Source organism: Eptatretus burgeri, chromosome 12 (assembly GCF_056783735.1).
Source record: "Eptatretus burgeri isolate ZD-2024b chromosome 12, Ebu_testis_v1, whole genome shotgun sequence".
Classification (NCBI taxonomy): Eukaryota; Metazoa; Chordata; class Myxini; order Myxiniformes; family Myxinidae; genus Eptatretus; species Eptatretus burgeri.
Window position 1 is genome coordinate 55,279,224 of NC_140972.1, and position 12,500 is coordinate 55,291,723.

Sequence of the window (12,500 nt, forward strand, 5' to 3'; positions counted from 1 at the left end):
TCCCGGTAGACGCCCTTCGACCCCAATTTTATTTTATTATCGTGAACAAACGTTGGTACATCATGGGTGATGAAAGTTGTAGACAAGTTTCATCGGAATTGTGTGTGTAGTTTCTGAGAAGAAAGCAAATACTGTACCTCTTTTCAGGGGGGGGGGATCCTCCCCCCCGTAAACTCCCTCCGTAGACCCCCTCAGACCCCGATTTTTTTTTTATTCCGTGAACTAATTTTGGTACAGAACCCAGTGATGAAGGTGTGGTGTTGTGCATAGACTGGACGCGAGAGAGTGCGATGAGGAAGAGGGAGCTCGAGGTGAGAGGTCAGAAGGTGTGCAGTGCACATATTGTTACGTTCCGATGTTCGGTTGAATAAAACCGTTGGAGAATATTGGATTCCTCAATGTTGGAGTACTTTAGGATACAACAGAAGGTTGTGGTCAAGTTTCATCAAAATCGTGTGTGTAGTTTCAGAGAAGTTGTTGCACGTATTTGTGGACGGATGGACGGACTGACGACGCGCTATCCCATAACATCCTCGGAACTACATTTGAGATGAGCTAAAAATAAACAAGGTCTGAAAACAAAATTAAGACATAGTCTTGCTGGTGAAGAGTAGTGTCGATCTACGTCGGCAGACCAGTATACCAATGGAAAAAAATCACGAGGACAATGATCGAGGTTTGCTGTCCGCTGTGGGAAGAAAGGAGAAGCTGCTCCAATGAAGGGTTAATGCTTGAAACATCAGCTTCTCCTTGTTTCCCATGGCAGATAGCATATCTCAATCAATGTCCTATTTATTTCCTCCATGTTCTGAAAACATTTTTTAATCCAACTGATCTTGATGTCAGCTTGAAAGGTCAGAATTTAGCATGTGCTGCCCTTTAATAGAGTCATTGTTTTCCATTTTATAATCATGCTAAAGTATGATATCACATCACTGAGGATAAACAAAAGGCGAAACCTGAAACAAAAAATGAATTTCATGCAGACGCGGCCAACAAGGACTCTCTGTAGCTCAACAGAGTACTGGACTCCCTTGTGACCTGGCACCCAGCATCACATCTGTCCATGTCTGCAATATGTGGAAGCACAATATCTGTTCTTCTCACCACAGAAAAGCTGGTAACTGCCTCTCCCTCTCTAAAAGTAAATAAATTAACTGCCTCTCCTTTGGCCTTCAAGAAAGCAGTGGACTATACACCCCAGCCACCACCAACACCAACACCAACCCAACCTTTCTATCACCATTAAAGATGACATAACCTAACCCTCTTAGTTGCAGATTACAATGTTTTCTCCCTTCCTTCTTGTTCATTCGTCCCTTTGCTTGTTGAATCCAAACGTGGCTTCACTACCCCCACTGGCAGTTCCATACCATTTTACCCTCAGTCATCTCTCTTTCATGAGCCTTGATTTTGTATGGAACAAAAAAATTACTGTAATAACAAAGACTAAAAAATATACCATCAGAGATGGGGACTCCTCCGCCATTGAATGAAAAAGGTCATACATATTCCAGATAATGAGGGAGGTGAATTGGGAACAAGACACCATTTGGTCATCATCTCGAAAAAGTTCCCCAGGGGTGAGGAATGTAGTAACCAAAAAGAATTGAAATCAGATAAGCGGTTTTCCATTTATTACAAAAAACATTTTTTTCAAGATGGCCGCCCCAGACGGCCACCTTGGATCCGGCCACGCCCAAAATCAATAGGGTTCTTCCTTTTCAGGTGGTACATGTGTGACCCAAATTTCAAATCGATATGGCGAACAGTTTATGAGTTATCGCACTCACAGCTATAAATGTTGACGCCCAGCCAGCCAGCCGGACGGACGGACGACCCGGGTGACAACAATATCCCCCTTTCACCACGTGGCGGGGGATAAAAAAAAAGAATAACAAAATTCCATGAGGATATTTAAACACCTCAGGGCCGATATTAGACTTGGAAACATACCTTGAGGAATGAAGTGTGGTGGAAATCAACAAAATGTTTAGCCTACCTGAAGGCGCTCAGTCGATTTGCGTAGCGCATGAGTAAGCTGACTAGGCTTTGAACCATCACACTTAATGTCTTGTACTTCCTTTTCCAGGGCAACCCTCTGCTCCAGCTCCAGTTCCACCTTGAGGAAGTAAAAGGCAAGTAAAATACTCTGTCTATAGTCTCTACAGGTTATGTGTGAAGTCATCAAGAACTGGGTCACTTTACTGATGTTTAAAGGAGTTATCTTTCATTTATTTCTCCGACTCCATAATAAAACCAGGAAGGTGGGGGGGGGGGGGTTGGAGGGGCAGATAGTACACTTAGGTTAGAGGATTAGTGAAAATATGCAGCTGGGGAACACATTTGGTCACAAGATTGATGCCATATTTCAAAGCATCTCCCCAACACTGTGTTATGGTTGCCTGCCTTCTCAACGTCTTTGCACTGGCCAGTAGTGGTCGAGGCATCTTCTCAGCTACCTTTTCAGATGCTCTCATTGAAATTTTAACGATAACTTGACACATTTAACATTGTACATTAGCGATTTCCCAACAATGTACAGTATTCCACCATGATGGTTCGGATCCTCACGTCTTGCTCCAGTTTCCTCAAAAATTTACATTTGGTGGTAAAAGTGATATACATCATCAACATTCATGTGTGTGTAGAGCCAACAACAGCTTTCTTCGCTTCCTTCATCATGTTTATTCAGGCACGTAAAGCCGAATAAACACAACACTGGAAATACAGTCCCAGATCCCTAGCAAAAAGGATGACTGCAGAACACCATGTACTGATCCCTGCTTGAGTGCATTCTTTCACACATATGGCCAGATTATTCTTCCCTAATGTATTCTTTCACACTTGGCCAATGGATTTCTATTTTTCTGGAGTCGACATGTCTTACTGCGAATTCCAGCTATCTGAAGTTTGGCTAAGCGAGGTTTATCTTCGGCATCATGAGAATGTGGATAAATGTTGAAGTTTGTCAAAGTTCATGTTCATCTTAGTTAAAGTATACTCAGGCTCTTGTTCACAAAAGTTCGACGAACAAAAGCTCATGTTCGGTCACACAAAGTTTTCCAAGCATTCCTCACTCTTCATCCAAACCTCTGGAAAAGCAGTTTTTCCATGATGGATTTCAGGCATGGGATTCGTACACGTATTTATGAAGGGATACATGTACAAAATCTCATGTATGTACCTACACAAATGGATGTTATGGCCAACAGACATTAATTACTTATAATCTAACCCTTGTAAAAAATAAATATAATTGATGCTCCGGTAATGGAAGCTCGGGTTTAATACCTCCGACATATTGGCAGGAGCTGCACAACAGACTTTACCGGTTAGTTTCCCTCAGCAAAATCCCCCAAAATTGTGTATTAATGCAAATCTAGTGATTACAGAATTAGCCACCTCTTGTTGCAACTTTTCAAGCATAACTTTGATCCGTTCCTGTCGGTCTTCAGGAGGAAGGCCCCGGAAGATCTCCCTTCCAATATCTTTCACAGCGAGGTAGACACTGTCCTCCAAACTTACGGGCACTGCCACCTAGGACACAGAAACACCATTTATTAATGCAAATCAAGGCTCATGGAAGAAAGAGGGGACAGGAGGTTAAACTACAATATACTGACAGTGGGGGGGGGGGGGGACAGTTGGACAAAACAAGTGAAGAAAAGGACAAACAGGAAAAGAGGAGACAGAGTGAGAGAGTAGGTGAGGAAACACAGAAACATCCAAATCATATGGTTGGGTTAGGTAGGGTTAATTGGGGTCGAAGAAGCTATGGATAGGCAAGGAGGATGACATAAGATGATGGTGCACTGCCAGCTTGAAGCTCTGGAAGGAAAAGTGCAAATGAACAGCCTCAGCAAGGAAGTTCCACAAATGTGAGGAGGAAAAAAGGGTGGAGGTAGGCAGCATAAGCCTGGGTTTTGAAAGCTTAATCAAGATGGTGTTAATGGAAGTGTGTGTGTGTGCATCTAAGAAGCACTAGGGAGGGCTGGAGGGCTGAGGAGCTAAATTGGAGGACAGGCAGAAAAAATAAAATAAAAAAGAGGCCACTAACTTGTCTGCAATGTGAAACACATTCATTCTGCTATGACATTTTTGAAGCAAGCTTATTTTCCATAGGCCAAAGGAAGATGAACTCACCAGCGCAGATTTTCTGCTGGGACTTGTGGCTTCCACAATGGTCTCGTTGTCACTACTATCATTGTCTGACACTGCAGCAAGTCCAGAACTTCCAGTCCTTGTGGCACCATCGTCGGTCTGCTTCAACCGGCCTGAGCCAGCACGCAGTGTTTTGGGAACAGTGAGTGAAAGACGTGAACGAGTGCTGGGTATGAACTGACGTGCTATTGCAACAGACTGTCTCAAATGGGATATGCGTACACTTGCATCCCTGGCCTCGTGCCTCTGTGCACCTGGCACGCAGTGTCCGCTTTCACCGAGACAGCGTTCCTGGCACTTTTTGTGGCACACATAGGCACAGTTGGTACACTGTGAAGCTGCTTTGGTCCACACTTTCTTCTTGCAATAGTCACAGTACGTTAGGTTCTGGAACTGTGCATCACAAAAGACATGACGGGAACCTGTTGAAGCGATAGTTGGTGTAGCTATGCTTCCTGTTTGCTCTGTTACAGCAGCTTGTTTTCCAGCAGGTAAATCTTCAGCTTCCATATGAAGGTCAGAACCAGAAGGAATTCCTTCCTCCTCCTCCTCTTTCCAGTAAGCAAAGTGGAGTGTCACATCTCCATGACATAAAGGCTTAGAGCTTAGGTTTTGTGACAAGGCTGTGGCCCGTAATGATGTACGACTTGCTGAAGCTTGAAGTTCTGGTCCACTGAGAGAGAATGTCTCACGGTGTTCAAAAGATGCTGTTGCCATGCACTCAAAAGCAATCTCCATGAGACTCACACTGGTATGGCCTAAACAATGCAAATAGCCTGGTTTTAACGGGTTTCTACACCAGACAGCAACAGTGAGCCATCGTTGCTTGCTATCAACTTCAAAGGTTTGAGATGTACCTGCAGGCCATGTTGCTCGTGAGTCAGAATACACAGTTTCTTTTGTCTCCCAAATTTCTTCACGATTTTCTACTGGTTCCTTGAACCCAATTTTCCCCATTAAAAATTCTCCGTCAGCCTCCACACTTTCAGCGGGTCGACTGCTCGATTTTTCACCAGAACGATCACCATCTGATGCATCTACAAGGCTTTGCATACTCTCAAGTCCTAGAGGAGCACCGCGAAGCTGTGGTCGTGGAGGGATAGGGGGAGGACGGCCGCCTTGCGAAGCTGGAATGGGTCTAGTAACAATTGGTATTGTGTCCGCAGCAGAGGATAAGAGCTTTCCCGATTTAAGTGTATTCACAGGCGTTTCACTCGCTTTCGCTTGGACACGTTGCAGTGAGGTCGATTGCCATCGGCGACCTAAGATTGGTGAGATGTTGTCCAACGGCTTTGAAGCCAGAGCTGTCATGGAACGGTTCCTGCTGGGACTTCCGATAGAAGGAGTGACAAAAGGATTCGTGAGGTCCTGTGGTGGAGCGTGAAAGCAGCTCGAGTCATCATGAATACCTCCATGTAAGATTCCATCTCCTTCACTTAAACTATCAACATCCTCAGGTTCAGAGTCACCATCACGCCCATCATAGCGTTCCAATGGGTCCAAGAAGACTGCATCTGCAGTGACAAAGGACCATTCCTTCTTCTGCTTAGTTGAAACAATGAATTATGAGAAAAAACAAATGTAAACTGAAAAGAGAGCAGGTGGAAATGGCATTCAAAACAAAGCATTTCTCACCCTGAAAAGGATCTTCATCAGGCACTGGCTGTATTGATGTAGGTCCACAGTCAACAGAAATAGAGCCAGGGGTGAAGGATGAGCCAGATATCAAGCTAGAGGGTTGTGAAAGTGACCCAAAAGCTCTTTCTAGGCTTATGGTAACTCGATCTCCAGCCTGTTTCAACAATTTCACAGCCTGGGTGGAAGTCATGACCTTTGTTCCTGAATAGCACAATGCAAATAAGTCAATTTTTTTGGACGGTCTTTCATGCTAACATGCAGGGGCATGAGCATCTGTTAATTTGTAATTTTCATTTATTTACCTACCAACATGCCTATTTTTCTACACCAACTCACCCTCCTTACTCAACACTTCCCTAGCTCATGGTGTTTCATTGCCCCAATAAAAAAGCTCCCAACATGGCTTACAATCATCCGATTTATAAGAGAGTGAATCAAAAATAACAATAAAAATGTTCAACATCAGGAATCTAAAAATACCCCTCCCCCACACTTTGATTATACCTCCAATGGCAACCAAACGATCACCCTTTTGAATATCAGCAGCAGCTGCTGCTGAGTTTGCAGTCACAGTTTCCACGACCACGTGGCCGGTTTCTCCATCAGATGGCTGGAACTGTCGGAAGGTCATGCCAATTGCAATGGATGTACCTTTCACCAACTCCACCTGAAGACATTGCAATGACCACACATTGTGCCAGTGATTAATAAAGACCCTAAGTGATTAATAAAAGGAAGAGGAAGAGGAGAATAATAATAATAATAATAATAATAATAATAATAATAATAATAATAATAAATAATAATAATAATAATAATAAAACTAAATGATTCAACATGCACAAACGATAACAAAAATGAAAGTTTTTTTTATTTCCATTGATCATTGTCACAAATTATTTATTAATGTCTGTTATGTGGTGTATCGGTACAGTGTGGTGGCAATCCTTGAAAGCCTGATTTGATGCGGGATGAATTGTTCATTATATACGACTGTAATGTTTGTGGAAATGAGATGTTTACGCGAACAGTTGAGTCATACAAAAAGTTAACAAGTTATGATATTATTGTTAGACTTTAACCTGTGTAGAAAGATCCCAAGGATTTGAGAAATTTCCGGTTACTTCTGGATATAGAATCGTCTAACAAATATGAGGGTTTGTCGAGGGAAGGACTGTTCTCGCTCCAAGAATATAAAAATGGGAAGCAGAGTAGAAGCTGTAAAAGCACAACTTGATGTTGTCGAGGTGACAACAGGAGGGAAAGAAATTGGATTTCTATTAAAATAACAAAGCTGGAGAGGGCTGGGGCAGGGGATAGTGGGGAGGGGAAATCTGTATACTCGTTATCATCCTAAGCGTGCTCCAACAGCACCATCCTGAGCGTGCTCTAACAGGGATAGTGCTGTTGGAAATAGCTCGGGATGGTACTGTTGGAACACGCTAGGCATGGTCCTGTTGGAACATGCTAGAGGCAGTGCTGTTGGAACACGCGTGGCTTGCCCTTTGACCTGTGACAGTATATCCTCCTCCAGCGCATCCTGTGACAGGAGGCAATTCCTCCTTTGGCTGTCAATCATCCTTGAGTGGAGGTTCTGCCCCGAGTCAACGTGTCTCTTCTTTAACTGGTTTTCCTGCCCGGCGGTCTTTCCCACCCAGCGCATTTGAAAATAGGAACGTTGTTCTCTCTTTCGTTGTCTGAATTGTGGTTGTCTGTGTTGTGTTTCAGAATGTGTTTGTGTGTGATGCTGTATGAGAGGGTTAATATAACAAAAAAAGAGAATATTCGAATAGCAGGTTGTACCCGATATATACTTGAAGAATGTCAAATGGTAATTTGGTAAAGAGAGAGAGAGAGAGCCGAATTGTAGTGTGGTGCATGAAATGGCAACCCCCGAATATGAGCCATGAATAAAAGAGGATTTAAACGAGGAATGAAGGAAGAACAGGAGGGGTATAGAGGAGGGGAAGGAGGAGGAGGAAGAGGAAGAGCTACATTAGCCCACACAACGCAAATACCCCATTTCCCTCAGACAATGGGTGGGGGCCTCTCTGGGAATATATACCAATGATTTCACTGACTGAGGAACTCCTATTTGTCATAGATGGTCGTTCACCCGGGGGACGGCTTCATAACTGTGACACTACCACAATTGTGTACACAATGAAATTGACAGACTACTCACTCCTGTTTTTCCACAAGCCCATGTTTCTAAATGGTTCAACGGTATCTGTTTTAATACATATTATCAAACAAATACCATAATTTAATGTAAGAGAACATTAATTCTTGAAATAGAAACAAACGTGGAGAAATTTCACATGCATCGACATAACATCAGTTACCAAAAACATCTTATCTTTTTATTTACTGCAAACTCCTGAAGAGATATTTCATGAGTATTGATATTTTTCCCCTGCTAATCAAGGCCTCCCCAAATCATCTTCAATTCAGAGTAAACATGGATTACTATATTTTAAAGGAGCTCAAAAGAATGGGTAACATCGGTTACCAATTTGTAACATCAGTTACCCATGATACTTTGCCTATCATTGAGTATTGAGTATGGAATTGGGGGAGATGTCAAAATTCCTGGTACGTCTAAAGCCCTTCACATGGCTGTCAAGGATGGAAAGAAAGATACCAGATCAAAATTTTCCAACCCCACCTTCAGACTTCAAAGCTGGGGATTGGGTAGAAGTGGAGTATGATTGCATACTCTATGCAGGTATGCCTGGTGTTGGCTTAATGGTTAGGGTGGTGGGTTTCGAATCGTGGGGTCCTGAGTTCAAATCCTGCTGAGCTGTTGAATCAATTCCAGGTGGGGTTAATTCGGCCTGTCATCCTTCCAAGGTCGGCAAAATGAGTGCCAGCATGTTGGTATACTGTGTCAGAGTGGCGACCCGTCAAGGATTGTGCCCAATAGCCAAGGAGACTGCTTAGGCAGCACCAACGCTCTGCACAGAGTATGGTCCCAATCTCCTCCTCCATGCAGGTGAAGTGAAGATGGTCATTGGATCTGATTCTGAAGTGTCTGTCATGGAACCAGCTGGAAAATTTTGTTAGTGGCCTGAAAGTGAGGATCAGATGTTAAACTATCGGGACAAAATGTTGAGAAAGCTCATGCACACAACTATCAGAGCCGAGAGGATACTTCACTTTTCAAAGTTCTTCAGAAAACGACCACATACAAAAATAGTCACGTGTTTCTTCCTTTCATTCTTTCTAAGACGGGCACAGTTTTAGGTTTGCTTCAACAGATACATTGACACATATGTATTACAGTCACAAACTTCAATGCTCAAATTGGAAACATGTTTCAATATTATCAGCAATATCAGCTTAATTACATGTGTATAAAAACAAAAATGGAAACTCAAGGGAATATTTTCCTTGTCGGCTGTGCCCACCTGTATTTTCAGGATGTGTGCTTTGGGTTGGCATTTCTTTTTTGTGGGTGTTTACAATCAAGCAAGTGTTGCTGAATGTAACTTGTGTATGACATGGAACACAGGTGTACACCATTATTTTCATCATCTACCATATGATAACCAATATTTAATTTTCTCATAAAATAAAATGAAGGAGATGCAAATAAAATAGTGCATGTTTGTCCTTTCATGTGATTTTATGCATTGTCTCTTTGTTGTTTGTTCTGCAAAATAATTTGAGGCTCTTTGTACGATGAAAACTTCAGGATTGTGGTTTTGTTTGTTTTGTTCTTTTTTTGTTTGGTTTTAAAGAATTTTTCATCAGATTACACATTTGTACATATGAATTAGGACAGTTTTCTCCTTACCGAGTCTGAAATGTTAATATTAGTGTTAATCTTAGGTTGCAAACCACATGTGAGCCTACTGCACAAAATACTGTACATAGCAAGCTATGTTACTTCCAGATGCATCAGTTACCAACATGTTCATGTTAAAGTGGTAATAACTCAGAACGTACCTGCCCCAATTCCTTAATTCATTGCACACTTGTGGTCTACTACCCAAGCATACTCTTAACATTTCACTCATCCTGCAGGTACCTCAGAGACATGAGATATCTCAAAAAGATTTAGCACCAAGTTTTTCTGTTTCCTTTTCACGTACCATCAGTTACCATCGACTGTTTGCTGACAGCGGGAGAAGAGATGGAGTGAGTGTGAAAAAAAACTATAACCCTGTATTTCCTGGCATACAACATTTATAACCATCAAAAGAAAATAGCCCTGACAGTTTTAATTTATTAGTTACTAGCAAAGGTACCCGGCGTTGCCGGGCAATGCCGGGTCCCTCCTCCCGCCCTTCGCCTGCCTCCTCCCACCTCACCCCTCCCTCCAGACTCTGATCCCACCCCGTCCCCTCCCTACTCCCACTTCCACCATTTCCCTCCCTCCTGCCACCCCACCCCCTCCCACCTCCACCCTTTCCCTTCCTACCTCACTCCCTTCCCACCCCTTCCCCTCCCTACCTCCTCCTACAAAGGTACCTGACGTTGCTCGGGATCTCGCGCATATCTATTGGACTACTACAACTAAGCACATATTTAGACACAAACATTTTATTAATCAAGCTGCAAAATATTGAATAGAAATATCAACAAAATTGAAAATATTATTGTAATGCTTTTGGATAGACAATATTGAATGCTTTCTCCATCAAGGGCCAGAACATGTAAATCGTTTGGTATTCTAACTCTAGAGCAGCCCACATATAGTTGACCATGTGCAAAGGATATTCGAAATCTGCTTTGTTATCAGATGCCCTCGGAACATCTGAAGGACAAACGAGAAGGAGTGGGGATCGAAATTGGTCAATACCTTCATTTTTTTGCACATAATTGTGATTGCTGTGTATTTAATTGAAACCAAGAGGGTAGAGCGTTAAGAAGAGTCGGTCAGGTTAGCTGCGGTTTCACCTCCCACAGCCCTCTCTAATTTATTTGGTAAATTAATTAGGTGTGTGACAGCAGGAGCTCAGGCCAGAACCTTGGTCAGACTCAAATCTTCCTTCTGAAGGGGGACAGACAAATAATCAGATACACACTGTGTTTTATATTGGTAGATTATAACTTCTTGTTTTATATAGGTAGATCCAACTCAATTTAATCTCTGGCTGCAAGTGACATCATCATCCACAACCAATCTTGAAAGGGACTTTCCTTATCAGCCATGGATCAGATTTATTTTGCAAACCTTTGGAATCTCGTTTGTATCTTTCAAAAACGAAAAATGCTTGAAAAGATGAAACAGTTCACAATGCCCCGAAAAGTAATAAGCAGGATTATTTTTGACATCGTACAATACAGCACGAGCCACGTGGTTGTCTGTGCACCCCCGAAAGTTTGAGAATGCCCGATTATGTTGAAAGTAAAAGGTCTATTAGGATTGCGAAGCATTATTATATCAAAGGAGCCTGGAAATGGCTCCACCACAGCACCGTGAGGTTTCATGGACAGTTTTGCATGTGCAAATAACGTTGTGACACCACCAATGCGACAATCAAGAAGATCCTGGGACAGTTATGACCATCCGAACAAATGCTAGGTCTTCAGCAATCAAGGAGCTTTTTGCAGCAGAAGAGCAGTTTATTGGCAACATACACGAAATAAAACAGCAAGCAATGCCTTCCTCAATCTAAATTCACTTAACTGCTGTGTATTTCCGAAATGTGGCAATTTGATGCATTTTAAATTCGCATTTCACTTTGTGGACACAAAGCAATGACATAATTTAAACCAGCCTGATTAAAAACAGGGCTGGATTAAAATGATTGTGTGAAATCATAACGAAGAGAATAATTACAGCAATTTGTGGCACAGTCAAAGCGCTTCTGTTCTGATGGAGGAAATATAGGAAACAAATGCCTATTACGGCACCATTTCACTGTTCAGCTGTGCAAAGAGCCAGCAAATTACTACATGTGATGCAAGTTTTTATTTTTATTTTTTGGCCAATTCAAGAATGGTCTATTGAAAATGCAATTGTCCAAAACGTTTCTGCAACAATTTTATTAATATTTTGAGGTGAGAGCTTAAATGAACAAGAATGTGGTTTGCTGCAAATGCATATATAAGGACCCCGATGAAGGCCTAACTGTTGGCAAAAGAAATCTCAAAACCAAATGTTAAAAGGTGGGCATTTATTTTGTGATATCTTCAATCGATAATTTGATTTGATGTTATCAGGTTGATAACACAAATCAAGTCCATGGTTGGATGTGAGACCCTGGGAAACCTCGTACAAAATAAGCTGGTGGGATTCAAAACTTTGACAAGCCGTAAAATGCTCGCATTTTGGACCAATTGAAATATTTCAATAAAAGTACTGTGGTTTACAATCGCGTTTCGACAGTGCATGTTGATGAGACGCAGAATGGTTTCGTAATGCATGTCATTCCAGGGGTTATCAAGTGCAGTGTAATAATGGAATCCGGTTGGATTTGTACGCTTGACAGTGTCAGCACCATAATCACGGACATCACAACATGCTGATGCTCACTTGGCATGTTGAACAGCAGGAAAGCTAAAAAGATGGTGCAGACAGGTGCAAGACGATGATAATTACAGAGCACTTGGGTGGTTGTGAACTAAAACAGGGCCATTGGGGGTATTTAACACTAATGAGTGCAATATAATTGTTTGCTTGGCTTACAGGAAGGGAACCAGCATGTTGTAGCAGAAGCACACAAACTGCATTTGTTTTGTTTTAA

At 42.2% G+C, this 12,500-nt stretch overlaps 1 protein-coding gene across 1 annotated transcript in view; it reads right to left on the minus strand.

The window, feature by feature from the left end:
- Positions 1-12,500, minus strand: part of PDZD8 (PDZ domain containing 8) — a 117,220-nt gene that overhangs the window by 35,492 nt on the left and 69,228 nt on the right. Inside the window, exons 5-9 of the mRNA XM_085848041.1 lie at positions 6,307-6,469; positions 5,800-6,003; positions 4,147-5,678; positions 3,406-3,540; positions 2,003-2,122 (exon numbers count right to left, since the gene is read on the minus strand). Coding sequence (XP_085704167.1) covers positions 2,003-2,122; positions 3,406-3,540; positions 4,147-5,678; positions 5,800-6,003; positions 6,307-6,469 — 2,154 coding nt within the window. The remainder of the gene's footprint in view (positions 1-2,002; positions 2,123-3,405; positions 3,541-4,146; positions 5,679-5,799; positions 6,004-6,306; positions 6,470-12,500) is intronic.